This window comes from Haliotis cracherodii, unplaced genomic scaffold (genome assembly GCF_022045235.1).
Source record: "Haliotis cracherodii isolate W230 unplaced genomic scaffold, xgHalCrac1.p SCAF_6, whole genome shotgun sequence".
NCBI classification, from domain to species: domain Eukaryota; kingdom Metazoa; phylum Mollusca; class Gastropoda; order Lepetellida; family Haliotidae; genus Haliotis; species Haliotis cracherodii.
The window spans coordinates 15971425-15997256 of NW_027266319.1; the positions used below are offsets into that span (position 1 = coordinate 15971425).

General features: G+C 41.5%; 1 protein-coding gene across 1 annotated transcript in view; it reads right to left on the bottom strand.

Moving 5' to 3' along the window:
* Positions 1-25832, bottom strand: part of LOC139446275 (dynein axonemal heavy chain 3-like) — a 178323-nt gene that overhangs the window by 129457 nt on the left and 23034 nt on the right. Inside the window, exons 3-12 of the mRNA XM_071227629.1 lie at positions 15354-15522; positions 10530-10629; positions 9579-9760; positions 8687-9060; positions 7903-8576; positions 7385-7817; positions 6368-7262; positions 4434-4622; positions 2831-3002; positions 1317-1455 (exon numbers count right to left, since the gene is read on the bottom strand). Coding sequence (XP_071083730.1) covers positions 1317-1455; positions 2831-3002; positions 4434-4622; positions 6368-7262; positions 7385-7817; positions 7903-8576; positions 8687-9060; positions 9579-9760; positions 10530-10629; positions 15354-15522 — 3327 coding nt within the window. The remainder of the gene's footprint in view (positions 1-1316; positions 1456-2830; positions 3003-4433; positions 4623-6367; positions 7263-7384; positions 7818-7902; positions 8577-8686; positions 9061-9578; positions 9761-10529; positions 10630-15353; positions 15523-25832) is intronic.

Below are 25832 nucleotides of genomic sequence, written 5' to 3' on the forward strand. Positions count from 1 at the left end.
ACAGTGTGACAATGTGGAGATGACAACAGTGTGACAATGTGGAGATGACTTTAGTTGTGACAATGTGGAGATGACTTTAGTTGTGACAATGTGGAGATGACTTTAGTTGTGACAATGTGGAGATGACTTTAGTTGTGACAATGTGGAGATGACAACAGTGTGGCAATGTGGAGATGACTTTAGTTGTGACAATGTGGAGATGACTTTAGTTGTGACAATGTGGAGATGACTTTAGTTGTGACAATGTGGAGATGACTTTAGTTGTGACAATGTGGAGATGACAACAGTGTGGCAATGTGGAGATGACTTTAGTTGTGACAATGTGGAGATGACTTTAGTTGTGACAATGTGGAGATGACTTTAGTTGTGACAATGTGGAGATGACAACAGTGTGGCAATGTGGAGATGACAACAGTGTGACAATGTGGAGATGACTTTAGTTGTGACAATGTGAAGATGACTTTAGTTGTGACAATGTGGAGATGACTTTAGTTGTGACAATGTGGAGATGACAACAGTGTGACAATGTGGAGATGACAACAGTGTGACAATGTGGAGATGACTTTAGTTGTGACAATGTGGAGATGACAACAGTGTGACAATGTGGAGATGACTTTAGTTGTGACAATGTGGAGATGACAACAGTGTGACAATGTGGAGATGACAACAGTGTGACAATGTGGAGATGACAACAGTGTGACAATGTGGAGATGACTTTAGTTGTGACAATGTGGAGATGACAACAGTGTGGCAATGTGGAGATGACTTTAGTTGTGACAATGTGGAGATGACTTTAGTTGTGACAATGTGGAGATGACTTTAGTTGTGACAATGTGGAGATGACAACAGTGTGGCAATGTGGAGATGACAACAGTGTGACAATGTGGAGATGACTTTAGTTGTGACAATGTGAAGATGACTTTAGTTGTGACAATGTGGAGATGACTTTAGTTGTGACAATGTGGAGATGACAACAGTGTGACAATGTGGAGATGACAACAGTGTGACAATGTGGAGATGACTTTAGTTGTGACAATGTGGAGATGACAACAGTGTGACAATGTGGAGATGACTTTAGTTGTGACAATGTGGAGATGACAACAGTGTGACAATGTGGAGATGACAACAGTGTGACAATGTGGAGATGACAACAGTGTGACAATGTAGAGATGACAACAGTGTGGCAATGTGGAGATGACAACAGTGTGACAATGTGGAGATGACAACAGTGTGACAACGTGGAGATGACAACAGTGTGACAATGTAGAGATGACAACAGTGTGACAATGTGGAGATGACAACAGTGTGGCGCTCACCTGTCTGAACTCCCGTGTGGCTGCAGGTAGGTCTGTCCTAAGTTTCTGTGGCACAAAGCTGTACACTCCGTCCATGGTGGCCTGTGTGATTGGACCCACCATTGTGGGCTCGATGGCTTTCTCGATCAGTTGGTAGTACCTGACCACACACAAACATGCATTTTACACACCGTGTACAAACTGCTTCCAATTAATGTGATGGACCTGTAACCTATCAGCTTTGTTAATACACTTATGTAGACATTCTCATGTACAAGCAACGGGGAGTGGAGTCATCCCACAGATGACATCCTTACCCTGTCAGTATAGCAGGTCGTGGAGTCATCCTACAGATGACATCCTTACCTTGTCAGTGTAGCAGGGCATGGAGTCATCCTACAGATGACATCCTTACCTTGTCAGTGTAGCAGGGCGTGGAGTCATCCCACAGATGACATCCTTACCTTGTCAGTGTAGCAGGGCATGGAGTCATCCCACAGATGACATCCTTACCTTGTCACCTTACTGACGGGTTTAACCTCTTTGGTCATGTGGACAAGGCATCTGACCAGGAATCAGAAGGCTTCATGGTTCGAATCCCATCATAGGACTCAGAAATGTTATGCCTGCTGTCACAATGGCTGTCACACAAAATCTGTCACATAACGATTCCATAGCCGAGTAGGTTGCAAGTAAAAACATCTTGGCATCAAGCTGATAGAAATAGCATGGAATGGTTGATTATGTGTGATCATACCCAAAATGCATGGATTATTGCTCTGGCTACCACTAGTTTTCTTTGTTATGATAAAACAAGGCAGGCCACTGCTCACTGCTGTGTTAGACTTAAAAAATTACTAAACTGATCAAAGATATTCTGGAACTGCAATCCTGAACAAGAGAACCCATAGTAGGGGGGGGGGGGGGACGTCAATAGAACATATAGGGTCCTTGTACCACATGTTTATTTGAAAGTGTTACATATGGGTGCTGGTTGGCTGGTGAGTGTGGCATGCTTTAAGTATGTAAATACCAACAGGATACAGAACTCAAGATAACTGATCTGGCGTGTCATACACCCTGACAATGAGGATCAATGCTTACCTTCTTGACTGACAGTTTACCTGACTCTGCTAATATTTGCAGGATCATGTGACATAGCTATGATGGGCTATAGAAAACCATCCAGATGCTCATTCATGTGGTGTTGAATGTTCCTTAAGAACTGTATTGCCGTTACATCATTGTCGTTTCATCATAATTGTGGAGGAAATGCCAGAGTGCTGCAGGTCTTAGATATTTACCAGCTTAGCCCTGTTTCATAAAGCGATTGTAGCGCTAAGTTGATCGAAACTCCTATACCCTAACATTTGCTTACGACAGTTGTAGTTCTATGATCACCCTGTGGAATGAGGTCTCAAAACAATAATTACCCACTGCTATAACCATGGTGAACTGCACCAACACTTGTAATCAGGCTGATTCTGGGAATCTCAGTGTCCCTCAAAGACATACATTGCATCATGCTGACCTACCTCTTTCTGTCTTCCGGTTCCGGAGTGCTTGGACGACTCAGTCCATGAGTGGAATAGAAAAATGGCGGGAATTCCACTTCTAGCACGTCTGCTTCTTCCTGTGTGTGCTCACAAGTAGGTCCCCAGTTCCCACCAAGGTTAAAGCCATCACTACTGAGTGTCCGATCATGATCTACAATTTCAGATTTTAAATTCAATAATCATGGACATACTCTGTCATGTCTTGTGGGTAGCTTGTTGAAAGTGTTTTGTTTGTTGAAAGTGTCTAATGATTGGCGTTTTGAAAGTGTCTTGTGTGTTGAAAGTGTCCAGTGATTGGCTTGTTGAAAGTGTCTTGTAGGTTGAAAGTGTCCAGTGACTGGCTTGTTGAAAGTGTCTTGTGTGTTGTAAGTGTCCAGTGACTGGCTTGTTGAAAGTGTCTTGTATGTTAAAAGTGTCCAGTGACTGGCTTGTTGAAAGTGTCTTGTGTGTTAAAAGTGTCCAGTGACTGGCTTGTTGAAAGTGTCTTGTATGTTAGCAGTGTCCAGTGACTGGCTTGTTGAAAGTGTCTTGTGTGTTGAAAGTGTCCAGTGACTGGCTTGTTGAAAGTGTCTTGTGTGTTGAAAGTGTCCAGTGACTGGCTTGTTGAAAGTGTCTTGTATGTTAAAAGTGTCCAGTGATTGGCTTGTTGAAAGTGTCTTGTATGTTAAAAGTGTCCAGTGACTGGCTTGTTGAAAGAATCTTGTATGTTAAAAGTGTCCAGTGACTGGCTTGTTGAAAGTGTCTTGTATGTTAAAAGTGTCCAGTGACTGGCTTGTTGAAAGTGTCTTGTTTGTTAAAAGTGTCCAGTGACTGGCTTGTTGAAAGTGTCTTGTGTATTGAAAGAGTCCAGTGACTGGCTTGTTGAAAGTGTCTTGTATGTTAAAAGTTTCCAGTGATTGGCTTGTTGAAAGTGTCTTGTGTGTTGAAAGTGTCCAGTGACTGGCTTGTTGAAAGTGTCTTGTATGTTAAAAGTGTCCAGTGACTGGCTTGTTGAAAGTGTCTTGTGTGTTGAAAGTGTCCAGTGACTGGAGTTTTGAAAGTGTCTTGTTTGTTGAAAGTGTCCAGTGACTGGCTTGTTGAAAGTGTCTTGTATGTTAAAAGTGTCCAGTGACTGGCTTGTTGAAAGTGTCTTGTGTGTTGAAAGTGTCCAGTGATTGGCTTGTTGAAAGTGTCTTGTATGTTAAAAGTGTCCAGTGATTGGCTTGTTAAAAGTGTCTTGTTTGTTGAAAGTGTCCAGTGATTGGCTTGTTGAAAGTGTCTTGTGTGTTGAAAGTGTCCAGTGACTGGCTTATTGAAAGTGTCTTGTATGTTAAAAGTGTCCAGTGATTGGCTTGTTGAAAGTGTTTTGTGTGTTGAAAGTGTCCAGTGATTGGCTTGTTGAAAGTGTCTTGTTTGTTGAAAGTGTCCATTGATTGGCTTGTTGAAAGTGTCTTGTTTGTTGAAAGTGTCCAGTGACTGGCTTATTGAAAGTGTCTTGTTTGTTGAAAGTGTCCAGTGACTGGCTTGTTGAAAGTGTCTTGTGTATTGAAAGTGTCCAGTGACTGGCTTGTTGAAAGTGTCTTGTGTGTTGAAAGTGTCTCACCTTCTGCCGGTGTCTCTGGGACAGTGGGCATGTCATGGATGTACACAGAGGGAGGACGACCACTGTCCACACTTCCCTCAAAGCTAATGGAGCTGTGTCTGGGGCTGATGGCACATGGATGCTGATTGGCTGTGTCCAGGTCAGGTGACGTCTCATCAGCAGCCACAGTCTGGCTCTGATCTGTTGACCCTTGTAGTTAGATATAGGTTACAGTTAGAGGTAACTGCATACAAGGTATTAAGCTAGGGAATTAGAAACTAACAAACAAAGGAATAACAAACACATAATACATAAGATGTATCGGCTGTAAATACTCATTCTATTCCAAACCTTGACTCAGCCTTGTCTGCCTATGGTGATTCCAGAGCAGAAAAGGCCCCTAGTACCCCATGCTTTTCTCTCCATGACGATTCCATAGCAGAAAATCCCCTAGTATCCCATGATTTTCTCTCCATGACGATCCCAGAGCAGAAAAGGCCCCTAGTACCCCATGATTTTCTCTCCATGACAATTCCACAGCAGAAAATCCCATGGTATCCCATGCTTTTCTCTCCATGCTGATTCCATAGCAGAAAATCCCCTAGTATCCCATGCTTTTCTCTCCATGACGATTCCAGGGCAGAAAAGACCCCTAGTACAAAGGGGTAATCCAGGATTTTAAAAAATGGTGGTGTCCACCGTTTCCATGTAAGGTGTCTGAAAAAAGGTGTGTGTGAACCCCTACATCCCCAATCTGGATCCACCAGTGCTAGAACCTCTTGCTTGCCCTTAAAGTGGACTAAATGAGGATACAGCGGCAGTAATGTGTGATCTGGCTGATTGTGTACCATCACACCCCAAGTTGTGGATGGTTGCTCTTGCTATCAACCACTGGTTTGCACGACCCAGATTCAAACAATACATGCTGTGATATAACAGGAATATGAGGATGCCACTTAAACTTAAAATGTTTCTATGTGTCAATGCAGATTAGATGCAATCTGTAATTTCTTGTGAACCATGGCAGAATGTTTTCTGGAAGTCCTGTACCAGATAATTTGTCTGTCAGTTAATCCTAGTTTTGTACGAGAGGGACTTTCATGCAAGTACAAGATAATTATATGAATTAAGTTTCAAAACACACAGATTATTTAAAACAAACTGTGTGTACAATAAATTTGAAATTGTTTTGTTAAACTAGTGAATGCTTACCAGTCCAACTATCAATAAACATTGAAAACATTCTTTTCAAAATTGTATTTATGCTATGAGTATCACATTATAATAGAAAAATTGATGTGCCCCTTTTGCACATAATCTTCACATTTGTGAGAGTGATCACTTTCATATCCATGTCATATACACCGAGCTGCCAGGTATAAGCCTTTGTTTACAGAAACCTATCTCAAGTTGAAACAAATCAATACAGCAATACACCCCACATAAAAAGGATATGTTTGAACAAAAGTTTTCTTGTCAAGTAATTGATTTTTATGATTTGGTGAGCGCTTTGTTGTCTCACGGCAGATCAAATTATACCGTTGTGTAAACTGTGATCTCGACTGACGGAGGGATTTTGTTCCGCGCCATGGTAGCAGAGAGTTTGGCATGATAGTGTTGACTCTAGCCAAGAGACACTACTCATCTAGGGTGAACTGGCAGTTTAATCAGGGTATCTCTTCTGGCAATGTACCCTAGGGCAGAACGAGTCCCCCACCCAATACTGATCTCAATGGCTGGTGATTGTACAACCATGCAGGAGAACTAGTGGGGGGACCAGTCAGGGAGACCAGGGTGACCATTTAGGTGAACTGATGAGAGAACCACTTGGTGGACTGATGGGGGACCACTTGGTGGGACTGATGGATGACCATTTGGTGGGACTGATGGAGGACCACTTGGTGGGACTGATGGAGGACCATATGGTGGGACTGATGGAGGACCACTTGGTCAACTGATGAAGGACCACTTGGTGGGACTGATGGTGGACCACTTGGTGGGACTGATGGAGGACCATTTGGTGGGACTGATGGAGGACCACTTGGTGGGACTGATGGTGGACCACTTGGTGGGACTGATAGTGGACCACTTGGTGGACTGATGGAGGACCACTTGGTGGGACTGATGGATGACCATTTGGTGGGACTGATGGAGGACCACTTGGTGGGACTGATGGAGGACCATTTGGTGGGACTGATGGAGGACCACTTGGTCAACTGATGAAGGACCACTTGGTGGGACTGATAGTGGACCACTTGGTGGGACTGATGGAGGACCACTTGGTGGGACTGATGGAGGACCATTTGGTGGGACTGATGGAGGACCACTTGGTGGGACTGATGGGGGACCACTTGGTGGGACTGATGGAGGACCATTTGGTGGGACTGATGGAGGACCACTTGGTGGGACTGATGGAGGACCATTTGGTGGGACTGATGGAAGACCACTTGGTGGGACTGATGGAGGACCACTTGGTGGGACTGATGGAGGACCATTTGGTGGGACTGATGGAGGACCACTTGGTGCGACTGATGGAGGACCATTTGGTGGGACTGATGGAGGACCACTTGGTGGGACTGATAAAGGACCACTTGGTGGCACTGATGGAGGACCACTTGGTGGCACTGATGGAGAACTACTTGGTGGACTGATGGACGAATCACTTGGTGGGACTGATGGAGGACCACTTGGTGGACTGATGGAGGACCACTTGGTGGGACTAATGGAGGACCACTTGAAGGAACTGATGGTGGACCACTTGGTGGGACTGATGGAGGACCATTTGGTGGGACTGATAGAGGACCACTTGGTGGCACTGATGGAGGACCACTTGGTGGCACTGATGGAGAACTACTTGGTGGACTGATGGACGAATCACTTGGTGGGACTGATGGAAGACCACTTGGTTGACTGATGGAGGACCACTTGGTGGACTGGTGGAGGACCACTTGGTGGGACTAATGGAGGACAACTTGGTGGGGTGATGAAGGACCACTTGGTGGACTGATGGAGGACCACTTGGTGGGACTGATGGAGGACCATTTGGTGGGACTGATGGAGGACCACTTGGTCAACTGATGAAGGACCACTTGGTGGGACTGATGGAGGACCACTTGGTCAACTGATGAAGGACCACTTGGTGGGACTGATGGAGGACCACTTGGTGGACTGATGGAGGACCACTTGGTGGGACTAATGGAGGACCACTTGGTGGGACTGATGGAGGACCACTTTGTGGGACTGATGGAGGACCACTTGGTGGACTGATGGGGAGCACTTGGTGGGACTGATGGAGGACCATTTGGTGGGACTGATAGAGGACCACTTGGTGGCACTGATGGAGGACCACTTGGTGGCACTGATGGAGAACTACTTGGTGGACTGATGGAGGACCACTTGGTGGGACTGATGGAGGACCACTTGGTGGACTGATGGAGAACTACTTGGTGGGACTAATGGAGGACCACTTGGTGGAGTGATGGAGGACAACTTGGTGGGACTGATGGAGGACCACTTGGTGGGACTGATGGAGGACCACTTGGTGGGACTGATAGTGGACCACTTGGTGGGACTGATGGAGGACCACTTGGTGGGACTGATGGAAGACCACTTGGTGGGACTGATAGTGGACCACTTGGTGGGACTGATGGAGGACCATTTGGTGGGACTGATAGTGGACCACTTGGTGGGACTGATGGAGGACCACTTGGTGGGACTGATGGGGGACCACTTGGTGGGACTGATGGAGGACCACTTGGTGGGACTGATGGTGGACCACTTGGTGGACTGATGGAGGACCACTTGGTGGACTGATGGAGGACCACTTGGTGGGACTAATGGAGGACCACTTCGTGGAGTGATGGAGGACCACTTGGTGGGACTGATGGTGGACCACTTGGTGGACTGATGGAGGACCACTTGGTGGGACTGATGGTGGACCACTTGGTGGACTGATGGAGGACCACTTGGGGGACTGATGGAGGACCACTTGGTGGGACTAATGGAGGACCACTTGGTGGAGTGATGGAGGACCACTTGGTGGGACTGATAGTGGACCACTTGGTGGGACTGATGGAGGACCACTTGGTGGGACTGATGGAGGACCACTTGGTGGGACTGATGGAGGACCACTTGGTGGGACTGATGGAGGACCACTTGGTGGGACTGATGGAGGACCACTTGGTGGGACTAATGGAGGACCACTTGGTGGAGTGATGGAGGACCACTTGGTGGGACTGATGGAGGACCACTTGGTGGGACTAATGGAGGACCACTTGGTGGAGTGATGGAGGACCACTTGGTGGGACTGATAGTGGACCACTTGGTGGGACTGATGGAGGACCACTTGGTGGGACTGATGGAGGACCACTTGGTGGGACTAATGGAGGACCACTTGGTGGAGTGATGGAGGACCACTTGGTGGGACTGATGGAGGACCACTTGGTGGGACTGATAGTGGACCACTTGGTGGACTGATGGAGGACCACTTGGTGGACTGATGGAGGACCACTTGGTGGGACTAATGGAGGACCACTTGGTGGAGTGATGGAGGACCACTTGGTGGGACTGATGGAGGACCACTTGGTGGGACTGATGGAGGACCACTTGGTGGGACTGATGGAAGACCACTCAGGATTTGGGCCATTTGCTATACACATGCAGTAGATATGCTAAAAACGAACTTCGGTTAACACGAACTAAAACTCATGGATTATGGCCTTACTGATTCTCAGCTAGGCTACTGCTGATTGACACTAAGTGAATGGACTACAAATATTGACGATGATGGGTTGTTTTTGGCTCCCTAGGCCAGCCTATAGGTCATCAGCAGGTGTCATGTTGCTTGTCTTGCTTGCTCACTGTGTTAACAGTTAACAGTGAGTTGATAAAAAACCATTCACATCAATATTGTCAGTCCCATTCACTGCCAATTAGAAAAGCCTGACCAATTGAAGAAATGGTCCCTCTCAAATGTTCTATATTGTGTATTTTCTTGCATCTTTTCCATGACCTTACTCTGAAAGCCACGGTGTCATTGAGCTTGACTGAAAATAGTTCTGTAATAAAGCAATATTTCACTTGAGTGAAATATCAATTTCATATTTGGAGATAAAGTTAGTATTCTATACCTAATAATTATTCAGTGCTGCAACTTCTTCTACTCACCATTCTGCATGCTCCCAATGTAATCCACTTCACTTGGGGCAACAGCGGAAAAACCATTGATAGGTGGCAACAGTGTCTGACCTTTGATCTCTTTGTGGTTAGTGGTGGGAAGACGATCAGTTTGGCAGCCATCTTGGTGAATGTTGTAGGGCGGCAAACTAACATCGAGAAGGCCAGATGAACTGAATTGAAAAATTGTTGCTAATGAACTTCAAAACCACAACATCTTTGAGAGGCATTTTAGAAGATGTAGCATCAATGAAGAGTTGGTCTATTAAATGCAACTTCTTTATTCTTTCTATGCAAAGTTTCGGGGCAGGTGTTAGAACTTTTTTATCAAGTAACACCTGTAATGAAACGGCACATTTCATGTGAGAATTCAGTCTCTTTCAGAACCTAACTGAAGTCAATATCATATCCTGTAATCGGAATTTAACAAAAATAAATAATTATCCTAATTTTGTAATACGATCTGCACCTGAACAAAAAATTAGGATAATTATTTATTTTTGTTAAATTCTGATTGAATATTGAGCCCAGTATTTTGAGAAGAGTGAGTGATTGAGCTCAATCAACAGTATTTCAGTGACAACACAGCACATCAGTGAGTGAGTGAGTGAGTGAGTTTTATTTTACACCGCTTTTAGCAATATTCCAGCAATTTCACAGCGGGGGACACTAGAAATGGGCTTCACACATTGTACCCATGTCGGGACCCGGATTTTCAGCTTGACGAGCGAACACTTTAACCACTGGGCTCCCGACCCCCCCTCACAGCACATCAGCTTGATGTGAGAGACAAGCCTGATGTTATTGAGATCTGCCCATGTAAAACCATATTTCTAAAACCTATGGGCAGGGGTATGGTGCTGACAAACCAAGGGACATAATCGGTGTGGACCAGGAATCGAACACAGGACTGATGATCAATCATCTGGTTGTCATACTCACTGTCTCCGGTACTCTATTCCATTTACTTCCTCCGGACACGGGGATTTACGGACAGCTGGTTTCCGTGGTGATAAAAAATATGTTTCCTCTACAGAATAAGCTGAAAAGTATATGTTCAAAATATTAGGATGTTAGGAGATTTATAGTACGGCAGATGGTTTAGAATATGCAAAGAAGTATCATGACATATTCTGCCTGTGATGGGAGACATGCAACACCCACACACTAGGGGAATTAACATGTAGAACAAACATAACATATTCCACTCAACATTTGGTAGGGATATGGAGATAGGGACTCATCAATAGCAAGCAATATACCGAAACGTCGCTTTTCACAGTATTAAAGAAGTTGCTATCCATAAAACTTGTGTCTATCTTGTCATCCGTCAACTTCTAAGTAATGCCTATCAAACAAAATAGCAATTACTGTAAATCATAAAATTAATGTGCGCATTAAAAAAGTGAGCTTTAATAAAGTGATACATTTTTATCTGGAGTTTATTGTCATGTCAGGTTCTCTGCACATCCTGGAAGAAGGACATTCATAACAAGCTCCCAATAAACAATGTTCCGTATTCGACGTAATAAGTGCCACGCTCTAATAAGCGCCCACGGCGATATTTGCTAATATATTGGCTAGTGGACAATCCCAATTAGCACCCCTTCCGATTGATCAATGTACACAAGACGTATTTATTCATGTATAATACGCACTCGTGTGTAATATGCATCCTCAATAATGGGCAATTAAATATATCTGTCATATATAAACATTTCAGGCTGTCAGCATAAACCACAAAATTTATCTTTCAACTCTGTTTTTTTTCACCAAAATAATATTCTAATAAGAGCCCCCTATTTCTAATTTTGAGAGTGCCCTGGGCACTTATTACGTCAAATATGGTAACCTTAGCGGTACGGTAGTTTTGTGGAACCCACCCCTGAATTCAAAAGGGGGCTTGCTGTATGGTATTAAATTAATATGTGTAAACTTTTGACATTTTTTAAGTATTATTCCCTTAAACTTAAAGTTGGATTACCGTATTCAACATAATAAGCACCCATGGCACTCTCAAAATTAGAAATAGGGAGTCTTATTTGAATATAATTTTGGTGAAAGAGTTGAAAGGTCGTAAATTTAGTGGTTTATGCTGACAGCCCGAAATGATACAAAAGAAAAGTATGTGCATATTATACACGACAGATTTATTTTCCAGAATTTAATTGCCCATAATTAAGGGTGCATATAACACATGAGTGCATATTATACACGAATAAATAAGTCTTGTGTCTTGATCAATTAAAAGGGTGCTAATTGGGATTTCCCTAGCCAATATGTTAGCAAATATCGCCATGGGCGCTTATTAGAGCGGAGTGTGTATTACATCGAATACGGTAGTTGAGCACTTGATTTAGTGCTTCATCATGGAGTACTGTATTTGTGTCACGTGAAGTGAAAATGTCCAGTACAGTTACAGCAGTCATCGTGAACACAAGACAGTGCTCATGTACGTTCAAAGGGGTCTGGACACCCCCCTCCCCCCTTTTGAAAACCAAATGTAGTTGAGGAAAATTTTGGTATTTTGAAACCCCTCCTTTTTAAAAATGCTGGATCTGCCCTTGTGTAACAATACATAGCACCTTTTACAATCTTTGTCAGATGATCTGACCTATTTCATTTGAATATGACCTATTTCATTTGAATATGACTTATTTAATTTTTTAATTTCCTGCTTTTAATTTCCAGGCATGGGGAGAAGAGGGAGAAGTGGGGTTTTTACACTATACCTTTTCCATGATTAAATAATTTTGGCTCGAGGATACGGTTGGTGGAAAGTTGAGAATAACATTCCAACAGCGACAATTGTTATTTTTTTACATAGTGTCGCAAAGATATAAGAATATGCAATGCATTTTGATACCCTAATTGCAATATGTGTAGCCCTACAAGGCAGATTTAAGCCATTATGCTACAATAAGTAGTGCGTGGAACAGAATCACGAATATTGGTGACGTCACACGAACTATCACATTGCCACATCGAAACAGGTGATTTTGATCGTACAAATCTAATTAAAAACAGTTCTTCGTTTTCGCTACCGCTAAACCATGATCTGAGGACATCCCATTAAGGTTTACGTCAGAACCTTTCGCGAACTTTGACAGATGAATAAAATGACTGAAAAGAAATCAACAATAGCCAATCAGAAGGCAGGTTTCTCGAGCTTTGCAACACTGTTCAAACTGGCGACTACACTTCGAAACATATTTTGATGTATTCTCGATTAGAATTTTTAAAACTGATAAAAAGAACATTCTGGAATGGCTTATAGATGGCCTATATTGTATGGATATAATCATAAAACCCATAACTGTCGTTCGGAATACCCCGTGTTAAATATTTCGAGGTTGCATGATTAGAAAACACATTCCGTGTGTCACTTTCATGATCTGGTAAGCGACGATCTGATTGGTTGGATGAAAGGTTGTTCTGACATGACCCATAATGGGATGTCGTCAGATCTTTGTTTAGCAATAGGGAGAACTTAGATCTGATTTTAATGAGAATGTGAAGGTATTTACATTTTGTTTTTGCACATTAAACAGTCAGATCAGTGGTGATATATGTTAATTTATGTAGCAATAACATGTACATTCACAGTTGTATGCTGAACTGCATACAACATGTACAATATGACTCCTTAATTTCATGATTTACAGGATTTCAGGATAGGGCTGAGACAGGTAGCTCGGGTACTCAGGTACTCGGGTACTCGGGTAGGTTGGGTACTGAGTAGGACCCGGGTACCAGGACTACCCGGACCCGTGGTTAGTCACATGATATATTGTTTCATGACAAAAATTTACTATATAACTACATGGTTACACGACAATTTTAAGTTTCTAAAGTTCGCATCTCTTCATGACTATGAACATGTGCATACATAAGTCACACCCACTCATGAATATTGTAGACTTAAGACCATTGTGGGGTTAAGGGCACAACAGACGTTCCTTCTGACTTTTATATGTCAACTTCAGTGTATGCATGGCCACATCGTTTTATACGTGTATCTAAATACATTTTGCCAGGGCTACTGTCAAACTATTCCCAATCTCTTGACACCAACAGCGGATACCCCAGTAGGGTCGGATAATAGGGGTGTGGGTACCCGGGTAGTAAATTTGGACTCGTCCCAGCCCTATTTCAGGAATAACGTATGAAATATGAGGAATAACAGATTATCTTTCCCTAGTAGCAAGTAGGTTATTCTATATATATACAACCCAACATCTGACTGGGATATTCAGAGCATTGGACCTGAAAGTGTGTGATTGGCTGTTTGGAGATGGTGTCATACAAATAGTATCCCAAGTTGCCATGCAACTGGAGCAAGTTCAGTTATTGAGTTAATAAAAGTAAGTACATGGTTCAGGTACACCAGTTACCTTGGCCTCTAGTTACATAACAGTATGAAATAGCTCTGTATCCTACTCAAACGTTACGTGGTATATTACTGATAGTGTTGAAAATGTAGTCGAATGTCTTTCCCAATCACAGATTGTGACATGAACTCAGCCATACTACTGTTGGAACTGTCACATATAACCATCTGTGACATCATGAACAATGTATGACGTCCATACATCCATTATTAGTGCATCTTCCTGAGGCAAGGGAGTTAACTGACTATAAAAGTCCAGTTTCCACCCTGGCCGAACTAGGCTGGAATTTCTGGGTTTGATCATAGTGCCACCAGTGGATAGTACGAGTTATGTCCCTTCTATGTCCTTTCAACTGACCATTCAGATTCCACCTTTCATATCACTTGCATTCGCTTCAAACAAAATGGCAGCGCCCAATCACGACGATGTGATCGATAATCAAGGTCTATATTGTATTAAAATCACTTGAGCAGCTTGATTAAGAGCATGAAAAGATTTGCAAAATATCTGTCAATGCCTAGTTTGCAGTCCATATGCTTTGCAAATTCTGCAGTCGATCTCAAATTTGAAATCCATGTTGTTTGCGAACAACTTGTTAAGTTCGGTGGACTATGCATAGACTCGTTAGTCAAGCCAAAATGTAACTCCGGAATTCTGGCCTAGTTCGGCAAGGGTTGAAACTGGACTTTTATAATTATAGTCAGTTAACGCCCTTGCCTCGGGAAGATGTAATTGGTAACAATGCATTAATAATGATAATAATAAGCGCATTTATATGTGCCAGATTCCATTCAAGTGGATGCTCATAGCGCTCCACTATTATTACCCCAGTCAATGGATCAGGGAGCACTCGATTTACATTCTCATCTCCCTGGGGAGTATACAACACAAGCTGCCCGTGAGGCACTAGAAGGTTAACAGCCACATTACCATCTGATCCTACCGGGTACCCACTCACTGCTGGGTGAACAGAGGCACATTTCGAACAAAGTCACTTGCCTAAGGAGACACCACATGTGGTACATGTGCTTCGGTGTGGGGCAGGACCGAAGCCCTAGAAACTCTCAGGAGTCAAGTTGCTGAATGTGGTCACTCATCCATCTACTCTCCAAGACCGACGTTGCTAAACTTCACCTGATTTTGGACCATGTGCCATCATTGCGACTGGCTGCTTCACAAACGGGAACCATCAGTGTGAACTAGCCAGTCAGCATTTTTAGCAAACATTTATTGCTCAGTGAAAGTAATTGCACAGATGTTACTACCCATATGGCTAATATGATGTAATAATAGGAAAATCCTTATAAAATTTGTAAAAGACACACCAGAATGATATGTCAATCATCTGTCTTTTCATAATTCTCAAGCATGGTACCTAGTTTGGTTGTTTCGTAGATGACCGACGCTGTCAGGTGACGGGCGCTGGGGCTGTAGTTGTTGCCGATAGAGTCGCTCACTTTTCGGAAATGCCTTTTCTCTTTGATTGGTGCAGCTTTTGTGAAGGAGCCTCTTTCTAGAATCTTCGGCCGTTCACTGAAGGCAGGCTGTAAACACAATAATAAATAGCATATACAGATTATGTTCGAACAAACATACTTCAACAAAGATCACAATAGTAATATGTCTCTTATTAAACATATGACATTCAGAAACCTCGGGTGACTTGGGTCTATTGTTTTGTATGTACGCTGCGATGATGGAATAACCTCCAGTCTATGAAGTGTCTGCTGATTAGCATATACAGATTATGTTCGAACAAACATACTTCAACAAAGATCACAATAGTAATATGTCTCTTATCAAACATATGACATTCAGAAACCTCGGGTGACTTGGGTCTATTGTTTTGTATGTAGGCTGCGATGATGGAATAACCTCCAGTCTATGAAATGTCTGCTGATTCGAGGGAGGTACATACAAAAGCGTTATTAACCTGTCCCTCTATAAAAGGCTTAGGGATGGTGGAGTAGCCAAGTGGTTAAAGCGTTCGCTTGTCACGCCGAAGACCTGGTTCGATTCCCTACATGGGTACAATGTGTGAAATCCTTTTCTGGCCTCCCCCGCTGTGATATTGCTGTAATATTGCTACTAGTGGCGTAAAACCATACCCACTCGCTCTGATAGGCTTACATAAGCGGTTTATTAACCTGTACCTCTACGGCAATAAATCTTTGTAAACATTGTAATGAGTGTAGTAACATACATCTACATACATTCAAAGACATACATACAAATACAGAGAGGCTATCACATAAGAGTGTTTGAAGATGGTTAATATCCTGCATAAGGAATAAACATTTTATTTAACGACCTTTGGCGAACACACAAGCTTGATAACTGCTTTGTCATATAATGTCATTCTTCAATTCTGTGCTAAAAGAATCGCTTCCCGACTCTAACAAACATTGCACAAACACTGGAAGCTTTCCTGAAATGTTTGCATTAATATATATTCTGTCAGAAGGTGCGTGATGTGTCAGTCGGACAGTGACAACAGTCAATATAGTTCCAATTGAAACCTGTTTCTTATACAGTGGCGTAGCTAAATTTATTACTTGCCCTTGAAGAGATTACCCGTTTAATAAACATACAGCTGTATTACACATTGTGTAATAACAAAACGCGTGCTTATGTACTCTCGGAACACGTTTCACGAACAAATATTGAAAGCTCTCAACATCCCTTGGCTTATGCAACGACATTGCGTGTGGAGACGAAAGATCACTGAGAGGAGCTTATGCACACTGGATGACCCCAGCAACATGTTGCTAGGTTGACGTCACATGGCATTGTTTCGCCGAAGGATCTTGCCACAAAATTCCACAAATTACCTCAGTGGGTATTGTGACATAATTGTAAACTTTGAGGTGCAAGGCCCCGTTCCACAAGGTGATCATACGGTAGCACGACGACAGTCGTTGGTTTAAGTTCTAAAGGTGGACCGTTGGATGGTATTAAATTCATATGTTTCAACTTTTGACGTATTTGAAGTATTACTGTGTTAAACTCAGTTGGATTATGCCGTGGATCGTGTAGGTGTCAGCCTATTCACACTCAACAGTATAATTCTAAAAACTTTTTAAATGGCCAGTAATAAATAAAATACTAAACTCGCTCCCGTGTAAAACCAATTTTATGAAACTCGTGAATAGTTATGGTATATGACTCGCTTTCGCTCGTCAGATACCAGAACTATTCACTCGTTTCATAAAATTGGTATTACACGGGAGCTCATTTAGTATTTTACAAATGGGCAAAACAACTATTGTCTACACAAATTGTTTCTACATGTACTTGCCTTCTGCGGAAATCCATCTGTGTGTCTGCTAGAGTAACTGCCCTTTATCAAAGGGAAGCTACTCTAACCCTAGTCTATGAGATGTCAGGTTTGTTTAGAGTCTGCCATATTTTGCCCAAATCCAACTGTTTTTACTTGGGGTAATTCTGACTTGATCGACAAATGACAAAGGCGACGCCATGTTTGTTTGTAAACACTGAAAGTAGTCCCTACTTGACTTTTGATATTTCCATCTCTATCTATATGACCCCAAGGGATATTGTTTTTAACCTTCCTATGATATGATAGTGACTAATTGTGTTTAACGCCGCTTTTAACAGTATTCCAGTTATATGACAGTGTGTCAGCTTAATGTGGGAAGAAAGCCAGAAGTGATGCAGGTCTCAGACGTTTACCACTTCGGTGAAACCCACGAGCACGGGTATGGTGCTGACAAACCTATAAACATAATCCGGGCGACCCGGGATTCGAACCCATGACCATAGGTTTCTGACATGCCCAAGGGACGCAACTCTGCACAAAGAATCACGACGCCTTATATCTATATATATATATATATATATGTCTTTGATACAATACGGTAAATGAACATGTGCCCTAGGTGCAGCAGAATGCCGGGGCGGTGCTGTGTTTGATGATGCTCTCCCATCAGTCATTTTTGCAGATGTAAGACCCGAAGTTGAAGGGAGAAGAATTAAAAGACTTCTTCAATTCTACTGCAATAGTGTAACAATAGAGTTTTTTCACTTTTTACTATCACTGTTCTACTGTAATCACTATCACTATTCTATTGCAATAGGTGTACTCATATTGCAATACCCAGTAGTATAACAATAGAGTTTTTTCACTTTTTGCTATCACTATTCTACTGCAATCACTATCACTATTCTATTGCAATAGTTGTACTCATATTGCAATACCCAGTAGTATAACAATAGAGTTTTTTCCTTTTTTATGATCACTATTCTACTGTAATCACTATCACTATTCTATTGCAATAGTTGTACTCATATTGCAATACCCAGTAGTATAACAATAGAGTTTTTTCACTTTTTACTATCACTATTCTACTGTAATCACTATCACTATTCTACTGCAATAGTTGTACTCATATTGCAATACCCAGTAGTATAACAATAGAGTTTTTTTCACTTTTTATTATCATTATTCTACAGTTTTTCACTACCACTATTCTATTGCAATAGTTATACTCATATTGCAATACCCAGTAGTATAACAATAGAGGTTTTTTCACTTTTTACTATCACTATTCTACTGTAATCACTACCACTATTCTATTGCAATAGATGTACCTATATTGCAATATCCGTAGATCAAAACAATTAAATTTCTGTAATGTATAGTCAAATCCACTTACTCCTGGGCCCACTTGCACAAAGCGATCTTAGCGCTAAGATGATCTTAACTCCCATACTTTAACATAGGCTTACACTATTCGTAGCGCTAAGATCGCTTTGTGCAAGTGGGCCCTGGTCTAACTGAATCACAAATTTGTGAAATTGTTCAACAGCAAACAAGCCATTAATCCACAAGATAAAGTCACTGATGACATTAATGAAACATCGTGGAATAAATTAATCACTGATAATAAATCAGAAAACGTAATTTAAATAATCAAAGTATCCAGTTTCATTTTAAGCATAATTGACCAAGGTATTCTTGACATTAGTTATGCATACATTGCATGCCACTAGGCATTAAAAGCCCTGCTCCACCAACCACACCATGGGCACTAGCAGTACACACACTGACAGGCAGGACGTACTCAAATAGCACCGCGGCGATCAGGACCTTCTGTCCAACATAAACACGCATGCAGTAGTTCAGAATTAGTTTCCAATGCGATCAACTCTCATTAAAAGGGGAAGTCAGGCAGCTAAATTGTTTACTGTTGTTTGTGGCTGTGATATGGCCTTGATATGGCCTTGATATGGCTGTATTGGCAATCATTAGTCTGTCATTCGATACTCACAGGTATTTGGAGCTTGGGGAGGCTCTAGGTGCACTCAGTAACATACCGGTGGGAATCCATTGCCAATAGAGTAGTTAAAAGTTACCATGTAATTTATAAAACTTGTTGCTTCACTGTGAAGAATTGCACTGTTATAAGTAAATCCATTTTATAAGATCCAACATTAATGTTCATGTTGGTAATATTTTGCTATCCATGCGCTTTTTTTCTCTTTAAGGCCAGACCATTTTTTTCTTGTAATACAGATCCCTGATTTTCCCCTTAATTTCAAAAAAAGAAAGAAAAAATAACACTTTTTTTAATAAATGGCCAACATCACCAAAATGGCAATTTCAATGGAAGGGAAACAACTCTTCCACAATGGTCACTTGCCATCGGCACGAGTGTAAATAAATTCATTAGATGACTGCTGCATCTCTGGGATTCAAATGACTTTTATACCCGTAACTGAATGTGGCGCCTAGTCGAGTCCAGTTGTGGTGTGCGGATTTGTTGTTGTGAGTGCTTCTCCTACGGTTTCGTACAACGCGGACAAAGTGCTTAAGCCCATCGGTCAACAAACAGGTCAGCTTTCTAATTACGAAGAAAGCTGGAATGCAGCTGATCGACTGACACAGTTGTGGATTTGTCATTGCCAGTCATTGCCTGTCATGACCACATGTCTCATTTACAGCTTCAGGAAGCTTTGCTTCTTGGAGTTCCAAAAATTGGTTTCTCAGTAGTTACCCCATGAGTCAGGAAATAGATTCTTCCTCCCCCATCCACTGTCACACATAACAGGACTATTGCTGAGTATGATGTTAAACAATTATACAAAAAAACAAAAACAAAAAAACAAAAACAACAAAGAACACTATTTCAGTATCATCACGTCCTGTCATAAGGGGTGGGGGGTGGTACAGGTTTTTGATGCATACATACTAAAAATAATGACCCCCCATCCTTTTATGCTTGACATACATGTACTTGTGATTGACTCTCCATATGTCCTGTGATACATTGTTCCATGGCCGTCCCCGAAATAAGTGTATCTTCTTTTATGACCTCCCCAAGACTCTGTCATATTTTTGGGTGACCCTACCCTGATTCCCTCTGAACCCCGCCCACCCCACTCATCCACCCCCAACCCCTATAAGAAATGACCGGTCCCTCACAAGGCAACTTATGGATTCCTTTGAGTCACTTTCAGTGTTGTACCCTTTCTGTTTTATGCTAAATCAATAGCAGGTAATAGAGGACTTCAGGCTGAAGCATGTCTATCACCATCTTCCCGAGGCAAGAGAGTTAACTGACTTTAAAAGTCCAGTTTCCACCCTTGCCAAACTAGGCTGGAATTACTGGGCTCGATCGTAGCACCACCAGTGGCTATTACCAGTTATGTCTCTTCTAAGCCTCTCCTATGGACCAATCAGATTCCACATCTCGTATCACTTGCGTTTGCTTCACACAAAATGGTGGCGCCCGGTCAGGACGATCTGATCCATAATCAAGATATATACTGTGATTTGGAAAATATCTGCTGACAACGAGTTGGCGGTGCACATGCTTTGCAAATTCTGCAATCGACCAAAATCTGCACGACCGGATTTCGATTTCGATGCCCGATTTTGATTGGACTATGCATAGACTCGTTAGACCAGCCAAAATGTAGCTCCATAATACCAGCCTAGTTCGGCAAGGGTGGAAACTGGACTTTTATAATCAGTTAACTCTCTTGCCTAGGGAAGATGGTCTATCACTGCAGGATAAGATCTCCAATTATCAATCAAGAAGTCATATTTACTATCATATGGTATACTGGATTTTACTTTCAATCATGTTGAAATGAAAAATACACAAAACAATTTATTTTTTATTTTATTTTAATCAAGAAAGAAAAAAAAATTCCCTTTATTAAATAAATGAATTTGATATTTGAAATATGAATAACTGTGACAATAAATTAGGGATAACATGTATGTAGGCACAAGAATGTCCAATCAAGTGTGCCAATCAGTCTTGAAATAGAATTGTTTGATATTATACATCTGAGAATGTATTGAATCGACGCTAACGTGGTTAGGTGGAATAATTTAATTACCAGTATTAATAAGCTGAAAATACTCCCCAGGAGTCGGATATTGCCTCCCACATGGTATTTTCCTAACAACACATAGCCGGATTGTGCTTATTTCCACACCACTGCTCACATTATTGATACAAGTAACAAAAGAAAGATGTTTCCGTACAACAATTATTGTTGTCCAATATTGCTTGGGATATTTTCAGAATAAATTTGATTGATGGGACATTCATGATATTCAGTGTCATCACGAAAAGAAACTAACAATGGATCTGATTCAACAAGCTGATAGTAACTTTTAGATTTGCATCTCTCACATTTGATCAGTCGTATTTAATACGTTGTTTTTGAGATGGTTAAGGCTTGAGGATGTATTATAGACGCAATGAATGTCTCCCTATCAGTTACAGTGTGGACTGTGGAGTACCACAGCCTTACATTTATTGCAGTTGGTTTATGAGACGGACTGACAAAAAACTCTGAAAATAAAAAAAAAGAAAGAGAAAGACTTGTGACATTTATTTTTAGTCCGACACCACTGTTCATAAGAAATGGGGAATAATTTCCGAATAAAAATCATTATTCTAACAAAAATTACAATCAATTATATTTTGGTATCTTGCCATGTTCCAACCTGTTTGCTTTTTCTTCATTAGTAGCAGTACGAATTTTGACCTCCTATATTTGAGGGCATGGGTGGCCCAGTCATCTAAGGCACCACAATTTGCTGTGCAGAGTTGCGTCCCTTGGGCACACCAGAAACCTATGATTTTTGGTTCGAATCCCGGTTTGCCCCGATTATGTTTCCAGGTTTGTCAGCACCATACCCGTGCTCGTGGGTTTCACCAAAGTGGTAAACGTCTGAGACCTGCATCACTTTGGTCTTTCCTCCCACATTAAGCTGACACACCGTGATATAACTGGAATACTGTTTAAAGCTGCGTTAAACACACCTCATGCACTCACCTCCTATATTGAATTATAGGCCTAAAGTTTGGTAAACCAAGTAAAAGAAACTATAAGGCCTACAGGAAGGGTGTAACCACACTGCCACCAAGTCTTACATCATGTCTATAGCATATATCAATATTGGAATATAATGTAGTGTTCTGTAGGGTGTGCCATCACTCCCCTTCATGTCATAGCCTATACACAGTCTAAGGTAATACTGTTTGAAGATATTCTGTGTTTATGGATCTGCCAACTTAAACGTTTTTCAGTACTGATAATAACTACTGTCTATTGTGTAATACTGCTGTGTGATCATAATCGTTTCTGTGATGTAAGAAAATGTATGAGTTGTGTACTTATAAAGAAATGTAAATAGCATCAAGGTAATTATCATAAATTCATCCTATTTTAAAAAAATAGATTTAATGGTTCATACAGCCATACTCTTTTGCATGCAATGTTCATATTACCAGTATTTGTGTCCATTCTCAATATTTTGCATCCAGTAAAATCCTTCATTGTGACAGAGAGAAGGTGTACCTCCAAATTAGAAAATGATAACTTTAAATCAATCAGAAAACTCTTTAAAAGTTTCATGCAGAAGAAGAGATGTTGTACATAATGTAGTCTAATATCTTCATGATAAAATGAAGATAATGTATAAGGGACCGGTCATTTATTATTATGGGTGTGAGGATGGTGAGGTTGGTCTTAGGACTGTATCCTTAGGACCGCCCCCACCCCCACCCCCCTCCAACCATCATGTATGACCAGATGACCAGTCCCCCTTAATAATGTTTACTTTATAATTATAATTTGAAAAAAAACAGTACTGTCAATATTTCAAGAGCCTCCTCCCCCCCCCCCCCCCCCCCCCCCACACACACACCCAACCCAAACCCACCACTACCCCCCTACTTTAACTGTATCCTGTTTACATGACCCCCCTATCGTGTATGGACAGATGACCAGTCCCCCTTAATGTTTAAGTTTATAATTATTATTTGAAAAAACAAAACTGTCAATATTAAGGTAGCATTTTTTACATATAAGAAGTCACCACCTTATGCAATCAGAACATACAAGTAAGTCAGTTCACACTATTCACACAATACCTAATTACACAGGTGTGAGAAAATCACAGGTAAATATTGGTTATTTATATACCTAAAGTGCCCACAGATTGGATCTTTGTCAATTGACTGAGCCAAATATTGAATGGTACGCCCACTAGCTGGTGGAGAAGCACTGAAACACCTCCAGCGAGATCTGTGTAACATTAATCATGGACTCCAAGGCTGAGGCAGGTTATTTACAGATATAATAAGACAATTGTTTAAAAACAAATCACAGACACTGATTGAAGTGTATTTGCCACTAATAAGCTATTACTCGTGTATGTGACAATAGACAGATCTAAATACATGGTGGTTTTTACTTACAAGCTAATCTGTTATATACCTATATACAAGCAGGTGTGAGTAACACTTAAAGGGGCAGATAGTATCACAAGGTGCTCCAAGCACATTAAACAACAGTGAACAAGTGAGCAAACAGCTATTGGGAAAAGGAGGGACACACACACACACACACACACACACACACACACACACACACACACACACACACACACACACACACACACACACACACACACACACACACACACACACACACACACACACACACAAATGCACACAGAGAGACAAATGCACACAGACACAGCATAGACATACACACTGACAGATAAACATACACACACATAGACAAACACACAGAGACAGAGACACACACAGAGACACACTCAAACATAGACACATGTAAACACTCCTATAGACAAACACACACAGACAGACACACACATAGACAGATAAACATACACACACATAGACAAACACACAGAGACAGAGACACACTCAAACATAGACACATGTAAACACTCCTATAGACAAACACACACAGACAGACACACACATAGACAGATAAACATACACACACATAGACAAACACACAGAGACAGAGACACACACAGAGACACACTCAAACATAGACACATGTAAACACTCTTATAGACAAACACAGACAGACACACCATAGACAGTCACACACATACACACACATAGACAGATAAACATACACACATAAACATACAAACACAGATAAACACACAGAGACACACAGACAGACAGACACACACACACATAAACAAACAGCCACAAAGACAAACAGACACACACATAGACAAACACATACACACAGACACACACATACACACATTGAAAGACATACACACATACAAACACACAGATAAACACACAGACACACACACACACAGACAAACACAGATTACAGACAGACATACACATAGACAAACACATACACACACTGACAGACAGACATACACACATACAAACACACAGATTAACACACATACATACATACACATAGACAAACACAGACAGATAAACATACACACACACACACAAACATACACATATACAAACATACACAGAGAAACCGACAGACACACAGACAGACATACACACACACACAGACAAACACAGATACACACAGACAGACAGACAGACAGACAGACATAACTTCTTTTTAAAAACTTTTGGGCACTTATTGGAACACATTGGGCACATAATATGTCCAATACAATATGTTTTTTGTTTGTTTGTTGTTTAACGCCGCACTCAGCAAAATTCCAGCTATATGACAGCAGTCTGTAAATAATCAAGTCTGGACCAGACAATCCAGTGATTGACAATATGAGCACCTATCCATGCAATTGGGATCGATGACATACATCAACCAAGTCAGCGAGCCTGACCACCCGATCCCGTTAGTCGCCTCACACGACAAGCACAGTCGCTGTTTACGGTAAGCATGGGTTGCTGAAGACCTATTCTACCCCGGATCTTCACGGGTCTAACGTAGTACATAGGGCCTAGTTATCATTGCAAATCTAGCTACAAGTAATTTTAACCTGCCACAGAAAGTCAGGTACTTCCAGTGCATGCAATCATAAACTCCACACAGGTATGTATATCTTAGACAAAAGTATCATTCATCAATATTCTGTGACTATAACAGTCACAGCTAGAACTGATGCTGTGGATCTGGTGTACATGAACACGCAGACATTGATCACACGTGTGATAGGGAATATCAGTCATATCAACACACTGGAATAGGGAATATCATTCATATCAGCATACTAAAATAGGATATGTGTTAATCGGGAGATAGGCACATTGTTTCGTGAAATCCCTCTACATGATATCCAGGTTTAGTTGAAACATGTGGATCACTGTACGATCTGCGGCTTTGATTCTACTGATCCCAATCAGGAGTTCGAGGGCCACCCTTGCTATTTTGCGGTTTAAGAATTTCTTGTTAACCTGTTAGTTTGGTTTTGTCAAAATAATACAAATAAATTTGGGTCAATATTATTTTTGTTGCTTGGGTAGGTGGGTATAACAGAAAAGAATGAGCGCTAATTCTTTTTTTGAGCAGAGCATATTTTCTTTCTGTAACATTGTAT